The sequence below is a fragment of the Oncorhynchus masou genome, chromosome 24 (genome assembly GCF_036934945.1).
Source record: "Oncorhynchus masou masou isolate Uvic2021 chromosome 24, UVic_Omas_1.1, whole genome shotgun sequence".
Taxonomy (NCBI): domain Eukaryota; kingdom Metazoa; phylum Chordata; class Actinopteri; order Salmoniformes; family Salmonidae; genus Oncorhynchus; species Oncorhynchus masou.
This window is the reverse complement of record NC_088235.1, coordinates 101,878,474-101,897,924: the sequence shown is the minus strand read 5'-3', so window position 1 is coordinate 101,897,924 and position 19,451 is coordinate 101,878,474. Positions and strand designations below refer to the sequence as shown.

Here is a 19,451-nt window from a genome sequence, read left to right as displayed (position 1 = left end):
TAGAAGAGTCAATCAATCTCTCCCTCCCTCCCCTATACCACCCCCCATTCCGTCCCCTCATCTACCCCATCTCTCTCTCTCTCCCCCATACCACCCCCCATTCCGTCCCCTCATCTACCCCATCTCTCTCTCTCTCTCCCCTATACCACCCCCATTCCGTCCCCTCATCTACCCCATCTCTCTCTCTCTCCCCTATACCACCCCCCATTCCGTCCCCTCATTTACCCCATCTCTCTCCCTCCCTCCCCTATACCACCCCCCATTCCGTCTCCTCATCTACCCCATCTCTCTCTCTCTCTCCCCTATACCACCCCCCATTCCGTCCCCTCATCTACCCCATCTCTCTCTCTCTCCCCTATACCACCCCCATTCCGTCCCCTCATCTACCCCATCTCTCTCTCTCTCCCCATTCCGTCCCCATCTCATCTACCCCATCTATCTCTCTCTTTGTCTCTCTTTTTTTCACCTCTGGGTGGAGATGAAGCCCAGCACGGGAGTGAACAGGTCCTTCCGCCACAGCTGGATCTAATTCTAATACAAATCATCATCTGTGTGACACATCAGTGCCATCAAATGCAATTTTATTTGTCACATGCGCCGAATACAAGCCCTTAACCAACAATGCACTTTTAAGAAAATAGAGGAAAATATTTACTAAATAAAATAAACATTTTAATAAAAAGTTAAACGATAAAATAACAATAAAGAGGCTTTATACAGGGGGTACCAGTACTGAGTCAATGTGCGGGGGTACGGGTTTGTCGAGGTAATTTGTACATGTAAGTAGTGGTAAAGTAACTATGTATCTTTCTCATTTTATTGTTCTTTCTAATGTGAAATTACATCATGGCATGACTACCTCATGGGTTGTTTCCTCATTAGCTGCACACTTTCCCAAGATCTAATTAGGCTAATTCTAGTTCCTCTCTCTCTCAGAAGAATCCACCAATTACTCAATCAGGCTAATCAATGAGGTGCTTTCTTAATTGATTACATCCTGACCTATCGGGCAAACCCCTAGAGACCTGGTGGTTCTTCAGGACAAAGTTTGGAGACAACCTGCCTGAGTCACTTTTTCCAGGTCTCCCTTGGGAAACAGGTCTTCTAACCTCAATGGGACTTCCTGTGTAATTTAAATAACGATGAAATAGAATAAAAGTACCAGTATTCTGATTTGACGAAGACCCCTAAATGGGAAACAAGGGTAGAGATCTAGAGAACAGATAGAGATAGCAGTCATAATGGTATATATGATCTGTATACTACTGTCATGTGACTCCTGTCAGATGTCCACTTTACCTGGTTTTTATGTTTTTCTGCCCATTTGCTCCTGAAGCAGTAGACTCCAGTCCGTTTTAGCCTTTTTACCCACACCTACTTCAAATGTCAAGTAAAGCCCTTGACGACATAATGACAGCCATTAGCAGAGTTATGGGAGGCTGAGTGGGGTGTGCGTGTGTCTGGATCTCGATGCCACAGAAGCTCTTTAGACAGGCTACACTCTTAATACACATGAACTCATACACACACACACACAGCACTGCAGACTGCAGAGTAACAGCATGCTCGAAAACATAGTGCTCTTCATACAGTACACACACAATGACTATCATACAAAACAGGGATGTTGCTGTGGCGATGAGAGCAGGACAGCCAAAGATGCAGGTTTGGGAAGATGAAAAAGATATGCATGGCATTTCAGCTTTCTGCAAAAAGTATCCTTGGAATGTGTTTTGTTTGTGTGTCAATCAGAGATACTCCATTGCTCTTCATCAAAACAAGCTCAAAGACACATTTCTTTATGACTGGGTCAACAAGATCAGCAGCTACATAGAATCAGGGAGAATCTCCTTTGAAATGGATGTTATTCAAGACTGGAATTGGGGAAACTGGGCAATGGGCCAGATGAACATAAAAACAAGACAAAGAAACATCAGACTGATCTAAACTTTGAGACAGTGAGTGACAAGAGACGAGACATTTATGGTAATGAAAAATGATCATGTTCTTTTTCTCAATATAAAAACAGACAAAGATGCAGTCCCTGGGGACCAAACATTATGGCGACAGACAGCTGAGGATGACATAGTGGATGAGGCAGGCTTTAGGGGATACATAGTCCTGGTGTGTCCCCCCACCCACGGCTGGGTCTGTCCCACTCACAGCTGACTGGCCAGGGTGGAGCCGATGATGTCCTCTAACGCAGCCACCTAAGGAGACAGAGATGAGATATTTGACCCTCTGTCTGTTTGCTCAGGGAGATAAAAACCGTTAACCAGCCACCCACAGACTGAGGAAATTATGCCTTAATCTGGGCTGAAATTGTCTTCAAATGGTCTGTAATAATCAAACTGAATTTACACAGAGAACTGTTTGTATGTAAGGCAAAGCACTGAGTGGTTATGATGTGACATACAGTATGTCTTACAGAACAGTGCATACCACAAAAAGACGAGTGACTGTAAGAACAGCGATTAAGCATTCTGATCAGAAGGTGTATGCAACAGATAAGGCAGTTGGCTTATAATCAAACCGGAAAGCTACCACACTCTAATCCAGGGGCCTCCAAACCTTTCTAGCACGAGAGCTTGTTTTAGAAAAGGAAACACGTTGCAAACCACTCTTTTTTATTAAGCTTTGAAGCGGTCACATTCTCTTCTACACTGCGACTCATCCCCGGCTCCTCGGTATGCAAGAGATGCGTTTTCTGTAAATATACCTGGTAAAATTAGGGGTGTTGAAAATTCGTCATTGGCTTTGATCCTCTGATGTTAGAGATGATCCAATCATTGATGACTTTGTTTTGAACAACACCCCTAGTTTTAATGTCACCATAAAGACTTCAACGATGGCAGTCTCAGACTGAAGTATGTAGCGAACGATAGAGCAGCGGAAGAATTCACTTTGAGTCGCAGGCAAACAGACAAGGGCAATATTGCTAAGAATTAATTGTCAGATGTGTTACGTTTGGCTTTTTAAACCAAGTGGCTAAACCAGGGGTGGGATAATGTTAGTGTGGATTTGATTGGATAGTAGCTGTGAGCTTTATGGTTTTGACAGTTTGCAAGGAAGAAACAAAAAAAATGCATGTACTTTCATAATTGCTTGGCGAGCTACTCATAAGTGGGCTGCTGGTAGCTTGAGATCAACCTGTTGGAAACCCCTGCCTCACCTGTGTTCCCTCTCCTACGGTGAGGTTCTTGAGCTGGTAGACGCTGACCTGCCCATCACTGTCCCCCACTAGGATACAGTCTGTCTCAGTAGCAAACAGCAGGGAGGTCAGCTTCACCCCGGGACTGGCCAGGCTCACTATGGTGGGGTCCAAGCTTGGGAGAGGGACAAGGGCATGGTGGAAATGCTGTCTATTGTTTATTCACAGGCCAAACTCAGAGTAAAGAGTTGAGCTTTATTATTGTAGCTTCATATTTCTGGAAATGCATTAAGAGAAGAAACTACAATATATAGAAAGGGAGAGAAAGAGACAGTGAAATCAATTTATTAAGAGAGAGAGTAATAGAAAAGTTAAGAGACAGACAAAGAGAGACTACTCACATGCTGGCTCCCAGGTCCCAGATCTCCACGCGTCCCTCGTTGACGGCCCCAAACACAGTGGCCCACTTGGGGGACCACATGACATCATAGACGGCACTCTGGGTCGAGGTGAAGCCCAGCACGGGAGTGAACAGGTCCTGTCGCCACAGCTGGATCGTCCAATCAGAGGAGCAGCTCAGGAAGACATCTGAGCAGAACGGAGACCATGTGATCCGGTACAGAGGGCCCTGAGAGCAAAGAGAGGTTAGAGCTAGGGTTAGCGTCAGAGTTGAGGCTAGGGTTAGGGTTGAACCTGGATGTGGACATGAAGCTAGGGTTAAGGTTGAACAGGGATTTGGACATGAATCTAGGGTTAGGGTGGTGGTAGAGGCTAGTGTTAGGGTTGAACAGGGATGCAGACATGAAGCGAGGGTTAGGGAATGAATGGCATTGTATTATTCAGTCCAGCAGAGAGCATCTGTACGGCCTGAAGGATCTGTTCATACTTTGTGTGCTATGTAGGTCTCCAGGAACTGTTCGTTATAGGAACAGGAACACTTGTGGATGTGGCCCTCCTCTGTACCAGCAAGGTAGATGTTGGAGTCCTAAAAACACAGGAATAAGTAACTAAAACAACGCATGTGGAACTATCCTTTATGGAAACTTAAGAACACTCTGGTCGCTCACCGTGGGATGGAAGTCAAAACAGAGCCCCGGTGCCTGCCGTGATATGAGTGCCTCGCTCTTCTTCTCTTTGTCTCCAACCTGCTTCTTGGCTTTCTCATTCCTCGTCCTCTTCAGCTTCATCAGGTCTGTGGAGGTATGGGTTAGAGCACATACAGTTGAAGTCAGAAGTTTACATATACCTTAGCCAAATACATTTAAACTCAGTTTTTCACAATTCCTAACATTTAATCATAGTAAAAATTCCCTGTCTTAGGTCAGTTAGGATCACCACTTTATTTTAAGAATGTGAAATGTCAGAATAATAGTAGAGATATATATTTCTTTCAGCTTTAATTTCTTTCAACACATTCCCAGTGGGTCAGAAGTTTACGTACACTCAATTAGTATTTGGTAGCATTGACTTTTAATTGTTTAACTTGGGTCAAACATTTCAGGTAGCCTTCCACAAGCTTCCCACAATACGTTGGGTGAATTTTGGCCCATTCCTCCTGACAGAGCTGGTGTAACTGAGTCAGGTTGTTGGATCCTTTTTCAGTTCTGCCGACACATTTTCTATAGGATTCAGGTCAGGGCTTTGTGATGGCCACTCCAATACCTTGACTTTGTTGTCCTTAAGCCATTTTGCCACAACTTTGGAAGGATGCTTGGGGTCATTGTCCATTTGGAAGACTCATTTGCAACTAAGCTTTAACTTCCTGACTGATGTCTTGAGATGTTGCTTCAATATATCTACATAATTTTCCTTCCTCGTAATGACATCGATTTTGTGAAGTGCACCAGTCCCTCTTGCAGCTAGGCACCCCCACAACATGATGCTGCCACCCCGTGCATCACTGTTGGGATGGTGTTCTTTGGCTTGCAAGCCTCCCCCTTTTTCCTCCAAATACAACGATGGTCATTATGACCATATTTACATTTACATTTAAGTCATTTAGCAGACGCTCTTATCCAGAGCGACTTACAACCAAACAGTTATATTTTTGTTTCATCAGACCAGAGGACATTTCTCCAAAAAATACAATCTTTGTCCCCATGTGCAGTTGCAAACCATAGTCTGCCTTTTTTGTGGCGGTTTTGGAGCAGTGGCTTCTTCCTTACTGAGCAGCCTTTCAGGTTGTGTCGATATAAGACTCATTTTACTGTTACTTTTGTACCTGTTTCCTCCAGCATCTTCACAAGGTCCTTTGCTGTTGTTCTGGGATTGATTTGCACTTTTATCACCAAAGTACGTTCGTCTCTAGGAGACAGAGCGCATCTCTTTCCTGAGTGGTATGACGGCTGCGTGGTCCCATGGTGTTTATACTTGCGTACTATTGTTTGTACAGATGAATGTGGTACCTTCAGGCGTTTGGAAATGAATCCCAAGGATCAACCAGACTACAATTTTTTTTCTGAGGTCTTGGCTGATTTGTTTTGATTTTCTCATGATGTCAAGCAAAGAGGCACTGAGCTTAAAGGTAGGCCTTGAAATGCATCTACATGTCCAACTCCAATTGACTCAAATGATGTCAATTAGCCTATCAGAAGCTTCTAAAGCCATGACATCATTTTCTGGAATTTTCCAAGTTGTTTAAAGGCACAGTTAACTTAGTGTATGTAAACTTCTGAACTACTGGAACTGTGATGCAGTGAAACAATCTGTCTGTAAACAATTGTTGGAAAAATTGAAATGTCTGCAAGTGTTGTCTGCTGACTGGAAGGTTATGGAGGGAAATGTCTGCAAGAGTTGTCAGCTGACTGGAAGGTTATGGGGGGAAATGTCTGCAAGAGTTGTCAGCTGACTGGAAGGTTATGGGGGAAATGTCTGCAAGAGTTGTCAGCTGACTGGAAGGTTATGGGGGAAATGTCTGCAAGAGTTGTCAGCTGACTGGAAGGTTATGGGGGAAATGTCTGCAAGAGTTGTCAGCTGACTGGAAGGTTATGGGGGAAATGTCTGCAAGAGTTGTCAGCTGACTGGGAGGTTATGGGGGAAATGTCTGTAAGATTTGTCTGAAAAAATGTCAACAAAAATATGAAGTATTTTAGAGGGTGGATTTTTGGGATACTTGGAGGGGGCATACTAATAGAAAGGTTTCCCAAAACTTTCAGAGATTGAGGTAAAACTGGACCTATGCAGTCGAGGCCTTTCCGCAGGAACCACTTGCTGATCCTGCCGTCTGCAGACACAGAGATGAGTGTCTCTCCCTTGTCCTCCCCTGAGGCTCCCCTCTCATGGTCGATCCACCTTACCTGCCACACAGGGCTTGTGTGCTTGTGGGCACAGTCACTACACACACACAGACACACACACAGACACACGCACACACAGACACACACGTTGAGGTTCTCCTAGTTTTCCTAGGCGCAGTCACTACGCAGCTTTCCTGTAGCTCTCACAGATGTAATTTCTACCAGCTTTGTTACATGTCTGTGTGAGATCAGTAGATATCCCAGTGTCCAACAGAGATTACAAATAGTATACAGTCTGTGACATCACAGCCCAGCTAGTCAGTCATAACAACAACAAACAGATGTTGAGTAACGGGGAGAAATGTACAGGAGATACTGTAAAAACAGTAGATATTTGGTGTAAATGCGTCACTCTATTGAATTCACACAAATATATTGCGCTAGTATCTGAGGAACGATGGAACAGCTTGTTAAAAGGCTTGTTATGTGTTTTTGTTGGCTGGCTGGCCTTCCGTTGTTTCCTCTGCATCACGGTAACCATCTCCCTTTCAGTGTAGGTTTCCTGTTGTTTTATTCTTTAAACATAGTCCTTGACATGATCGACTGTGCAATACGTGCATTTCCAAATGAACATGAAAAGGTTTTGAAATAAGAAATAAAATCTTTTTAAATAAGACTTATCCTTGATTCCATCATTAATGTTTCCAATATTGTTCATCACCTCAATCTTTTGTGATTATCAAAAACATTTATACATTACAATTGCTATTATTTTAAATTATAAACAGAACATAGACCTACTCCACTTATATAAAGGTAAAGCCTATGGGTAAAGCAGAAATGTTTGTGACTGTGGGCTATGCTTTGTAAACCATATAGTGGTCCCCAATTACATACAGCCATGGGTCGATTTTTCCTTGAGAAGATGGTCGGGGAGTCAGAACATAGTTATAAATCATTTGTACAATGCAAATTGGCCGCAAGAATCCCAAACAGATATGGTATTTGACAAAATCATGATAACATTGGGATACGATCACATATCCCTCTGTATTTATGCGTATAAATACCTGTGAGCAGATTTCCTAAATTAAAATCATGTGCAAGCTAATTTCCTGGTAATATTACAGTATTTTATCTCCAAGAACAAAAATTATAACATTTATTTTATACATTTTATTTTGCCCAGAAAACTTGATGGGGAACCCTGTCACATCGCCTGTTTGTCTGCCAGGATACAGTGCCACCTGGTGTCTATGAGAAATAAGACACATGTAGATTAGGTTGTCTCTCTCTCTCTTTCTCTCTGAGGAGACACAGACCCACCTGCTGTCAATGACGGGTGTCTTCTCTCTGCTCTCGACATTGTAGGTGGCTATGCTGCCATCATGCATCCCCACTGCTAGCTGGCTGGCATTGCTTGCCGAAAAGTCCAAAGTAGTCACTCCACTCTCACAGGTGAAGAACCTCTCAGGCCACTGTAGATACAAGATACAAAACTCACTAGCTTAGTCACCAGAGAACTACTCTCTAACCTGGCACTGGTACAGTAGCCTGGTTTCAGATCTGTTTGTGCTGCCTTGCCAAATGTTTGGCATGATAAAGTCCATAGGAGTATACAGCACACATAGATCTGGGACCAGGCTACATGTACAGCACAATTTCAGAAACTAATGGTATGAACTGAAATACAGAAGAAAACAGAAAGGCGAGAAGTGTCATTTACCGTGGGGTTCTTCAGAGACCAGCAGCAGATCAGGCCTGATTTCTGGTCTTTGAAATCAAACTGTCCATACCCCACTGCAAGAAGGTCCTGGAGAAGGAAATAACATGGGAGAGAGAGTTTATTTGTTCAAAAAATATTACACACATCAAAAGACATATAAATGAGTGAATAAAGATAGAATCATACTGGGTTCCTCTTGTTCCAGGCCATACTGCTGACGTTGTGTCCTGAAGTCAGCTCACAGCTGAAGGACCAGAGGCGCTCCAGGGCAGGGGTCAGAGTGCCCTCCTCAGCCAGGGAACTCTCCTCTCTCCTGCTCACCACCGTGGGCACAACCTTGGGCACGCTGTCAGGATCTGGCACATTCAACAAACATGGTTGTTTATAAGTAATAAGGCATTCAATATGTAACATTACTAAATATCAATTCAAGTTGATAAACATATGATCCGAACCTGATGAAGACCTAAGGGTTTAAACGTTGCAGCTAATAAACCACATGGGGACATAGATTACAGAGTACTGTTTGCCTGCAAAAGTCACCAAAAAAAACACTACCCACTGAGCAAAAACTGGTTGAATCAACATTGTTTCCATATAATAAAAAAAAATAGATATGTAATGATGTTGAATCAAAGTGGAAAAATGATTGGATTTGCATGAAGTCCTCAACTTAACCTAAATTAAAATGTCATGGTGTTGATTTCATGTTGAATTCACGTTAGTTGACAACCCAACCAAATGTAAATAAAAAATAGAGGTTGAACTGACGTCTGTGCCCAGTGGGTAGAGACGCATGCATCAGTAACAACCATACCTTCCAATGTGGGGAGCTGTCTGTATGCAGCCAGCTTCGGCTGGTAGATGTTCTCCAGAATGATTCTTTCCATCACGAACAGATCCTGCTGGAACTTCTCTGACTGCAGAATCAGTTCCGGGTCCGGTTCATCTTCAGACGGAACCACGAAAGGCTCCATCTCGATCCGCGAGCTAGAGGCACTCGCTGGAAAAGAAAGAGGCCCGTTAATAACACATCATCATGAAATAAACTGTAAATAAATAAGAAATTCTACAACTGCTGCAGGATCATAACCATAACCTTTGTCCTCTAATATGGTTATATTCTATTAATGACAGTGTTACTGTACCTATGCTAGTGGTGCTGATGACAGACATGGTTCTCTCGGGGGCTCTGGTGGGGTCCAGTCTGTGATTGGAGACAATCTCAGGGACGCTGGCCTTGTCTGTGTCTGGAGACAAGGCAGCCTCCCCCAGCCCTGCGCTGCGGAATGAGTCATACATATCCCAGGTGGTGGCTGTGGTGGCTATAAAGAGGGCAAAGGAGGCCATTGCTATTTGTAAAAACAGGCATAGAGGCCAAAGGCCCACTGGTTGAATCGATGTTGTTTCCATGTAATTTCAATGAAATTACGTTGAACCAACATGGAATTGAAGTTGAATTGACATCAGTGCACAGTAGAGGGGTGCTAAACAAACAAAAGACTGACTGAAGAAGCTGTGCTTGGGTGAGAGCCATTGTGTGAGAGGTGAGATAAGAACAACAGACAAGAGTGCTCTCATATCTCATAACAAGGATGAAGTGCATCCTAACCTGCATCCACCATGGTGATGGCCTCACTCTGGACCTCCTTGGTCTTGGGCGCTCCGTTGAACGTCTGCATTGAACGCTCCACGTACCTATCATTCCCCATTCTGTTCTTACACAGCTCCATGTACAGATTGTTTCTCTCTCTTCCGACAGAGAATGATTGACAGAACACAAGTTGCATTCAAATTTATATAAACTACATAGCTAGTAAGGAACTGCATTATGAGGTACTGAGGCTTGAGCCTGGAATCTACATCATTTGTATCTACATATGACCTATTTCATTCTGAATCTGGAAAATGTGATCCCTTACTTGACAGATTCAGCTTCCTCAGAGTCCACAGACACAGAGACGGCTGGCATGTGCAGTAGCCAGAGGGTCTCTGACTCGATGAGGTACCGATCCACCACGTCGTCCAACATCTCCTCCTTTATCAACTCTTTCACCTCTTCCCTCCTCACCTGGACATCTGACAGGACAGAAATATACATCAACAACATAAATAAAAGCATCCAGGTTATAAAAATTGTACATTTTGGGGTAACTTTGCATCCCGGTATTCTCAGATTACATACACTTGCAATCAAGTTGCAATACAACTGCAGTCAGATTACACAATGAATGTTTTGTCATCATAGTGATATAGCTGCCATGGCAGCAGCATACTCCTGTAACATCATCAGGAAATGAAAGGAGAGTGAAATGATTGTCAACCTGAGAGACTGATGGAGATGTCCCTTTTGGAGGATGGGTCCTCAATCTCTTCATTCATCGACTCCATCGTGGACTGGCTCCCTCTGGACACTGTGCTGCTTCCAAACACTGACCTGACATACGACAGGCAGCACTACTCTGTCATAATCACCAGTCATATTACTTAAAAATGTTTACAAGAGAACTAGAGTGCGAGATTAGGGTACTCAAAGCAGTACATAGTTCAATGACCATAAAGTTATGCACATTGTCTTCTAAATAATGTTGCTTTTAAAAAGTGAATATTCTGAGAGTGTGTTACCTGGTAAAGGGCCCAGCGAAGCTAGCGTTGGTTGTTGTCTGGTATGCCGTAGAGTAGAAGTCTGACATGGTGCCACCAGAGGTGTCACTAGCAAAGATCTTACTGTGTTTCGACATCACTGCTGCAGGGTCTGGCTGGTAGAGAGGCTGTGGGGTGACGTCCTTGCCATTTTCATCAAAGACCTGTGGGAGGGATGTAACTTTTTAGCTGACGCACAGTAATTGTTATTGCAATGTCAAATCAAATCCAAATGTATTGGTCGCGTACACAGATTTGTAGGTGCAGTGAAACGCTTGTGTTTAGACTAGCTCCAACAGTGCAGTAATACCTAGCAATACCTAGCAGTCTCTCGGTCCCAGCTATGATTTGAGAACAAGGCTACCTAAATTCTATCAGCATATTGATTGCACGACACACAGGGCTAATACTCCCGACAACTGAATCAAATCAAATCAAATGTTATTTGTCACATACACATGGTTAGCAGATGTTAATGCGAGTGTAGCGAAATGCTTGTGCTTCTAGTTCCGACAATGCAGTAATAACCAACAAGTAATCTAACTAACAATTCCAAAACTAATTTCTTATACACAGTGTAGGGGATAAAGAATATGTATATAAAGATATGAATGAGTGATGGTGCAGAGCAGCATAGGCAAGATACAGTAGATGGTATCGAGTACAGTATATACATATGAGATGAGGATGTAAACAAAGTGGCATAGTTAAAGTGGCTAGTGATACATGTATTACATAAGGATGCAGTAGATGATATAGAGTACAGTATATACGTATACATATGAGATGAATAATGTAGGGTATGTAAACATTATATGGGGGTGAACAGGGAGTACAGGAGAGGGCTCAGAACGCACCCTTGTGGGGCCCCAGTGTTGAGGATCAGCGGGGTGGAGATGTTGTTGCCTACCCTCACCACCTGGGGGCGGCCCGTCAGGAAGTCCAGTACCCAGTTGCACAGGGCGGGGTCGAGACCCAGGGTCTCGAGCTTGATGACAAGCTTGGAGGGTACTATGGTGTTAAATGCCGAGCTGTTTTGCTACTGCTACTGCTACTCTAACTCCCGCGATGCATACAAAGCCCTCCCCCGCTCTCCTTTCGGGAAATCCGACCGTCTTATAGGCAGAAAATAGAACCGGATGTACCTGTGACGAGAACAATTCATCGCTGGTCTGACCAATCGGAAGCCACGCTTCAAGATTGTTTTGATCACGCGGACTGGAACATGTTCCCGGTCAGCCTCAGAGAACAACATTGACCTATACGCTGACTCGGTGAGTGTGTTTATAAAGAAGTGTATAGGAGATGTTGTACCCACTGTGACTATTAAAACCTACCCTAACCAGAACCCATGGATTGATGGCAGCATTTGCATAAAACTGAAAGCGCGATCCACCGCATTTAACCATGGAAAGAAGTCTGGAAATATGACTGAATATAAACAGTGTAGTTATTCCCTCCGCAAGGCAATCAAACAAGCGAAATGCCGGTAGAGGGACAAGGTGGAGTCGCAATTCAATGGCTCAGACACGAGACGTATGTGGCAGGGTCTACAGGAAATCACGGACTACAAAAACAAAAGCAGCACGTCACGGACACCTACGCCATGCTTCCAGACAAACTAAACACCTTCTTTGCCTGCTTTGAGGATAATACAGTGCCACCGCCGCTGCTCGCTAACAAAGACTGCAAAACCCCCCCTCTCCTTCTCCATGGCTGACCTGAGGAAAACATTTTAAACATGTTAACCCTCGCAAGGCTGCTGGCCCAGTTGCATCCCTAGTCTGTTGTTCCCACATGCTACAAGATGGCTACCTACCATTGTTCCTGTACCCAAGAAGGCAACGATAAAGGAACTAAATGACTACCGGTACAGGGACAGTCATTTAGCACTCACTTTTATTATCATAAATGGCTTTGAGAGACTAGTCTAGTCTGCCCCAACAGGTTCACAGATAACGCAATTGCCATCACACTGCACACTGCATTATCCCATCTGGACAAAAATAATACCTATGTAAGAATGCTGTTCATTGACTACAGCTCAGCATTCAACACCATAGTACCCTCCAAGCTCATGATCAAGCTGGAGGCCCTGGGTCTCAACCCTGCCCTGTGCAACTGGGTCCTGGACTTTCTGATGGACCGCCCCCAGGTGGTGAAGGTAGGAAACAACATCTCCACTTCGCTGACCCTCAACACTGGGGCCCCACAAGGGTGTGTGCTCAGCCCTTTCCTGTTCTCCCTGTTCACCCACGACTGCGCGGCCATGCACGCCTCCAACTCAATCATCAAGTTTGCAGACGACACAACAGTAGTGGGCTTGATCACCAACAAGGAAAACAACCTCTCACTCAACGTCAACAAAACAAAGGAGATGATCGTGGACTTCAGGAAACAACAGAGGAAGTACCCCCCTATCCACATCGACGGGACAACAGTGGTGAAGGTGGAAATTTTAAGTTCCTGGGTGTACACATCACAGACAAACTGAAATGGTCCACCCACACAGACAGCGTGGTGAAGAAGGCGCAACAGCGACTCTTCATCCTCAGGAAGCTGAAGAAATTTGGCTTGTCACCTAAAACTCTGACAAACTTTTACAGATGCACAATCGAGAACATACTGTCGGCCTGTATCACAGCCTCGTACGGCAACTGCAATGCCCTCAACCGCAAGGCTCTCCAGAGGGTTGTGCGGTCTGCACAACAAATCACCGGGGGCAAACTACCTGCCCTCCATGACACCTACAGCACACGATGTTACAGGAAGTCCAAAAAGATCATCAACATCCACCCGGGCCATTGCCTGTTCACACTTCTATCATCCAGAAGGCGAGGTCATTACAGGTGCATCAAAGCTGGGACCGAGATTGAAAAACAGCTTCTATGTCTAGGCCATCAGACTGTTAAACAGCAATCACTAACTCAGAGAGGCTGCGCCTACATTGAGACCCAATCACTGGACACTTTAATAAATGGATCACTAGTCACTTTATCAATGCCACTTTAAATAATGGCACTTTAATAATGTTTAAATATCTTACATTACTCATATCACATGTATATACTGTATTTTATACCAGCTATTGCACCTTGCTTATGCCGCTCTGCCATTGCTCATCCATATACTTTTTAAATTTGACCTTTATTTTACTAGGCAAGTCAGTTAAGAACAAATTCTTATTTTCAATGACGGCCTAGGAACAGTGGGTTAACTGCCTGTTCAGGGGCAGAATGACAGCTTTGTACCTTGTCAGCTTGGGGATTTGATCTTGCAACCTTTTGATTACTAGTCCAATGCTCTAACCACTAGGCTACCCTGCCGCCCCACTTATATGTACATATTCTCATTCACGCCTTTAGATTGTGTGTATTAGGAAGTTGTTGGGTAATTGTTAGATTTCTTGTTATTACTTGATTACTAGATATTGCTGCACTGTCGGAACTAGAAGCACAAGCATTTCGCTACAGTCGCATTAACATCTGCTAACCATGTGTATGTGACCAATAAAATTTGATTTGATTTGACGATGCACATATACTGTCTCCGGCTTCTAGATGGTAGCGGGGTGAACAGGCCGTGGCTCGGTAGTCCTTGATGATCTTCTTGGCCTTCCTGTGACACCGGGTTCTGTAGATGTGGGGCTCCTGAGTGGCTGCCAGAGGCGTCACTACAGACCCTGGTTCGATTCCAACCTATATCACAAACGGCCGTGATTCGGAGTCCCATTGGGCGGCGCACAATTGGCCCAGCGTCGTTAGGGTTTGGCTGGAATTTGTTCTTAACTGACTTGCCTAGTTAAATAAAGGTTGTAAAAATTCCAATAAATGACCTGGAGCGCAGGCAGTGTGCCCCTGGTGATGCATTGGGCTGACTGCACCAACCTCTGGAGAGCCATATGGTTGTGGACAGTGCAATTGCCATACTGGATGGTGCAATTGCCATACCAGGTGGTGATACAGCCTGACCAAATGCTGTCAATGGTGCATCTATAGAAGTTAGTGAGGGTTTTAGGGGCCAAGCCAAATTTATTCAGCCTCCTGAGGCACTGTTGCACCTACTTCACCACGCCTTCTGTGTGAAGGGACCATGTAAGGTTGTCAGTGATGTGCACGCCGAGGAACTTCTGACCTCCACTGCGGCCCCACGATCAGCTCCTTAGTTTTATTGACATTGAGGGAGAGGTTATTTTGCTGGCACCAATCCAGGGCTCTCACCTCCTCCCTGTATGCGGTCTCATCATTGTTGGTAATCAGGCCTATCAGGTTGTGTCATCAGCAAACTTGACAATTGAGTTGGAGACATGCACAGCAACGCAGTCATGGGTGAACAGGGAGTACAGGAGGAAGCTAGCCTGCAATGTATCAAAGAAGACGTGTCAATAAAGGGCTGTACCTGAACTGTGTGTTTTGGTGTTTGAACAGAGCTTTTATCCAAGATTTTACTGTCAGCAGCCAAACTGAAACTTTTCCGGCTCACTGAGGCATTGATACTCCGAGCATATGTTGAGCTGTGGTTGACCCGGAGTACGCCTGATGTTGAGACATTCATTACCCGGGAAGATCTGAAAGACAGTAAAAGCATCTAACATCAAGTTAGACCCTATCTTCTAGCTTAAATTGTAAAAAAAAATGAATAAAGAAATGAGATCACACTGATTTATTACACAGTAACATGTGATTTAATAGGGCAAAGGATATGGTGAAATTACAGGGTGTTAAATGCCTTGGAGAGCATAGCCTAGGAGTAAAAGTGCTGATAACAGTCGACATACAGTAGCTAGCAAACATCACCTGCCATTGCCATTAGCATGTTAGCTTACTAGTTAGCTTTTAGGGTAACTAGCTAGCTAGCAACTTACGGTGTAACTTTCAGAGTGGGTTTCTTCGGTTTTGCTCTGGTGGTGGACATTTTTGGTGGTCTTATGTCGTCGTTAGTACAAAGGCAATAGTGGTGTTTACTAATCGGTTTTTGACTTCGTTATATATTCGAGGCAGCAAGAAAGCTAGCTAACTAACTTCACGCTTCACAGTTTATTGTTTCATATTACTATAGCAACATACTCCTCCCATAAAACGGATAAGATTATGATTGGTCAGGAAAATTTACGAAAGACCCAGTTAGTGTATAGATCCACGTTTTTGGGACTCTGTTGTCTGCTTTTCTGGACAGTGCTTGTCCATAACATAAATGCATCCATTTTGAAAATATAATTTTTTATTTTTGTTATTTTTTATGAAGACGTTTTAGCTAGCTACTCCAGCACGGGAGGTGGCAGTACACAGCTTATAGTTCTCCATGGGGGACGACATCCCTGTCGAAGAAGAGTACGCACGGCTAACTAGCTTAGCTAACGTTCTTTAGCTAATAAACTTCGCATGAATCAAGTACCAGCTCATCATTACTCTCGTTCGGTTTCATACACAAGGTGAGTTGCTCTCGTGCTTGCTTCCGAATTGCATTTCAGAGCAAACTAGCAACCTAACTTGTTTGTTAACATCTGCCTAGCTAGTTATACCTGCCAGGCTAGCCACATCTGAAAGGTTGAATGCATCTAGCTAGCAACCTGGTACTTTCAATGGTTACAAATAGTTGACATTTGGATAATGTAATCGTTTTATGGTTTATTGCATTGCATAACAAAATAAGTGTCAATGTTTGTTTACTTAGCTCGCTTTAAAATATTTCTTGCTGACCTTGGGGTTATATCCTCAATCTATTTTTATACCATACAAAAATATAACCGCAACGATTTTGAGTTACAGTTCATATATGGAAATCAGTCAATTGACAAATTAATTAGACCCTAATCCATGGCTTTCACATGACTGGACAGTGGAGCAGCCATGGGTGGGCCAGTCCCAGCCAAACAATTATTTTTTCCCCACAAAGGGGGCTTTATTACATACATGAATACTCCTCAGTTTCATCAGCTGTTCGGGTAGCTGGTCCCGCATGTGAAGAAGCTAGACGTGGACTTCAGGGACTGGCGTGGTTGCATGTGGCCTGCGGTTGTGTGACTGGTTGGTCGTACTGCCAAATTCTCTATGATGTTGGAGGTGGCTATGGTAGAGAAATGAACATTAGATTCTCTGGCAACTGCTTTTGGTGGACATTCCTGCAGTTAGCATGCCAATTGCATGCTCCCTCAACTTGACACATCTGTGGCATTCTGTTGTGTAACAAAACTACACATTTGTGGCCTTTTATTGTCTCCAGCACAAGGTGCTGTGTAATGATAGTGCTGTTTAATCAGGTTCTTGATATGCCACACCTGTCAGGTGGATGGATTATCTTGGCAAAAGAGAAATTCTCACTAACAGGGATATAAACACATTTGTGCACAATATTGGAGAAATAAGCTTTCTGTGCATATGGAACATTTCTGAGATATTTTATTTCAGCTCATGAAACATGGAACCGACACTTTACAAGTTGCGTATTATATTTTTGTTCAGTATAAATAAAACAAGTCCTTGATTTTTCTCATATTTCTAGGATATTGACACCAGTCTACTACAATGGAAGTCCTAATGCATCACCTTCAGCAGAGAATCTTACCCCACCTGCCCAGAGCCTTCACCACTCCTTATAAGAGCCATTCAAGCTGTGCTGCTGGACATTCCCCAAAGCCAACCCTCATTAGCTCCATCTCCCGACCGAGCACACACCTTCCCCTAGTATCCCGCCTCTTCCAGCCCTCCAACCTGCGTGATGTGGGGCAGGAGAGTCGTGCTCAGGGGGAGATGACCTGCAAGAGCCAGAGACTGATGCAGCAGGCAGGTCTCATCCACCCTTCCAACCCTGGCTGCTACTACTACCTCCCAGCCACAGTGCGCTCCATGGAGAAGCTGGTGAGGCTGATTGACCAGGAGATGCAGAGGATTGGTGGGCAGAAGCTGGACATGCCCAGCCTGTGCTCTGCTGAGCTGTGGAGACGCAGCGAGCGCTGGGACCTGATGGGAAAAGAGCTGTTCCGCCTGAGGGATCGCCATGGAGCTGAGTACTGCCTGGGCCCCACCCATGAGGAGGCAGTGACAGAGCTGCTGGCCTCCCAGGGAACCCTGTCCTACAGACAGCTGCCTCTAATGCTTTACCAGGTAAAGGCTACAGTATTGCACCAGATTAAACCTTATTCATTAGTTTATTCAGAGTGGGGCTTCTTTCTTCTTATCGTACACTTGGGTTTATATTATAATGGTATTAAACTTATGTATGTTCCATTTGTCTATGCAGATGACCCGCAAGTTCCGTGACGAGCCAAAGCCTCGGTTCGGGCTGCTACGGGGGCGGGAGTTCTACATGAAGGACATGTACACATTTGATGTGAATGAAGAGGCTGCCTACCACACGTATGAGTCTGTATGTCAGGCTTACAACCGTCTCTTCTCCCGGCTGGGCCTGCGCATAGTTCAGGTCCAGGCAGACACAGGGAAAATCGGAGGTAAACTCTCCCACGAGTTCCAGCTCCCAGCAGACATTGGAGAGGACAGACTACTGGTCTGTGGGAGCTGCTCCTTCTCTGCCAATGTGGAGACCATGGAACCAGGCTGGACTGACTGCCCACAGTGTCAGGCAGGCACACTGGTGGAGTCCAAGGGCATAGAGGTGGGTCATACATTCTACCTTGGCACCAAATACTCCCACATATTCAATGCCACCTTCAATAACACCCAGAACAAGCCTGCTGTCACTGAAATGGGCTGCTTCGGGCTGGGGGTGACCCGGATCCTTGCTGCCGCCATAGAGGTGATGTCCACAGAGGAGGCTATCCGCTGGCCTGGGCTACTTGCCCCTTACCAGGTCTGTGTTCTGCCCCCTAAAAGGGGCAGTAAGGTGGATGAGGTGGCTGGTTTAGCTGAGGAGGTGGCTCTTTCTCTGGGGGAGGCTCTTCCCAGCCTAAGAGGTGAGGTGGTTCTGGATGACCGTACACAGATGACCATTGGTAAGAGGCTGAAGGATGCCAGTCAGCTTGGATATCCCTACGTGGTGGCATTGGGGCAGAAGGCTACAGAGGAGATACCCAGGTTTGAGGTAATCTGTCAGCAGACTGGTGAGACTATGTTCCTCAGTAGGGATGGACTGGTAGACCTACTCAAACGAGTGGAGACAGTCTGAGTTGGACTGATCTTGACCTGGAACTGGACTAAACTATTGAACTCTATTGCTCCTCTGAAATGGCATGCTTGTGGTTGGGATGATACATGGTAAAGAGGCTTCTGCTCAACAGCCCTATACCTACTAAGATCAATCTAAGTCTGATGCAAACTGAGCTGGACTGAAAGCTATTTTTACACTGTTATTGACATGTATGTGTGGGGTAGGGTGGAAGTAGCCCTTGATCATGACTCTGTTCCATTACATTACACATACAGTTATTGGACGTTTACATACACCTTAGCCAAATACATTTAAACTCAGTTTTTCACAATTCCTGACATTTAATCCTAGTGAAAATTCCCTGTCTTAGGACAGTTAGGAACACCACTTTATTTTAAGAATGTGAAATGTCAGAATAATAGTGATATTTCAGCTTTTTTCTTTCATCACATTCTTGTCTTGAGATGTTGCTTCAATATATCCACATAATTTTCCTCCCTCATGATGCTATCTATTTTGTGAAGTGCACCAGTCCCTCCTGCAGCAAAGCACCCCCACAGCGTGATGCTGCCGCCCCTGCGCTTCACGGTTG

The 19,451-nt window shown here is 44.6% G+C and overlaps 2 protein-coding genes across 2 annotated transcripts; one reads left to right on the top strand and one right to left on the bottom strand.

Moving 5' to 3' along the window:
* Positions 1-564: 564 nt before the first annotated feature.
* On the bottom strand, positions 565-15,873 carry dnai4 (dynein axonemal intermediate chain 4). Its single transcript, XM_064935922.1, has 17 exons — positions 15,621-15,873; positions 15,155-15,323; positions 10,739-10,920; positions 10,438-10,550; positions 10,036-10,192; positions 9,726-9,865; positions 9,262-9,438; positions 8,931-9,116; positions 8,300-8,469; positions 8,114-8,200; positions 7,714-7,865; positions 6,327-6,484; positions 4,219-4,343; positions 4,038-4,136; positions 3,553-3,779; positions 3,173-3,326; positions 565-2,210 (listed from the first exon to the last, which is right to left on the bottom strand). Exons 1-17 carry the CDS (start codon positions 15,668-15,670, stop codon positions 2,160-2,162), a joined length of 2,397 nt encoding a protein of 798 aa, XP_064791994.1. The 5' UTR covers positions 15,671-15,873; the 3' UTR covers positions 565-2,159.
* Positions 15,874-15,955: 82 nt separating this feature from the next.
* Positions 15,956-19,361, top strand: LOC135513159 (probable proline--tRNA ligase, mitochondrial). Its single transcript, XM_064935917.1, has 3 exons — positions 15,956-16,187; positions 17,258-17,859; positions 17,996-19,361. The coding sequence occupies exons 2-3, from the start codon at positions 17,281-17,283 to the stop codon at positions 18,875-18,877; spliced, it is 1,461 nt and encodes a 486-aa protein (XP_064791989.1). The 5' UTR covers positions 15,956-16,187; positions 17,258-17,280; the 3' UTR covers positions 18,878-19,361.
* Positions 19,362-19,451: the final 90 nt, after the last annotated feature.

Bases quoted from the DNA above. Each gene is read 5' to 3' on its own strand.
- dnai4 (XM_064935922.1), bottom strand. From the start codon at position 15,670: ATGTCCACCACCAGAGCAAAACCGAAGAAACCCACTCTGAAAGTTACA. The intron at 15,324-15,620 runs GTAAGTTGCTAG...ACTGTCTTTCAG, and splicing joins CCCACTCTGAAAGTTACACC to ATCTTCCCGGGTAATGAATG. The intron at 2,211-3,172 runs GTGAGGCAGGGG...CTGTCTCCTTAG, and splicing joins CCGTAGGAGAGGGAACACAG to GTGGCTGCGTTAGAGGACAT.
- LOC135513159 (XM_064935917.1), top strand. From the start codon at position 17,281: ATGGAAGTCCTAATGCATCACCTTCAGCAGAGAATCTTACCCCACCTG. The intron at 17,860-17,995 runs GTAAAGGCTACA...TTGTCTATGCAG, and splicing joins TGCCTCTAATGCTTTACCAG to ATGACCCGCAAGTTCCGTGA.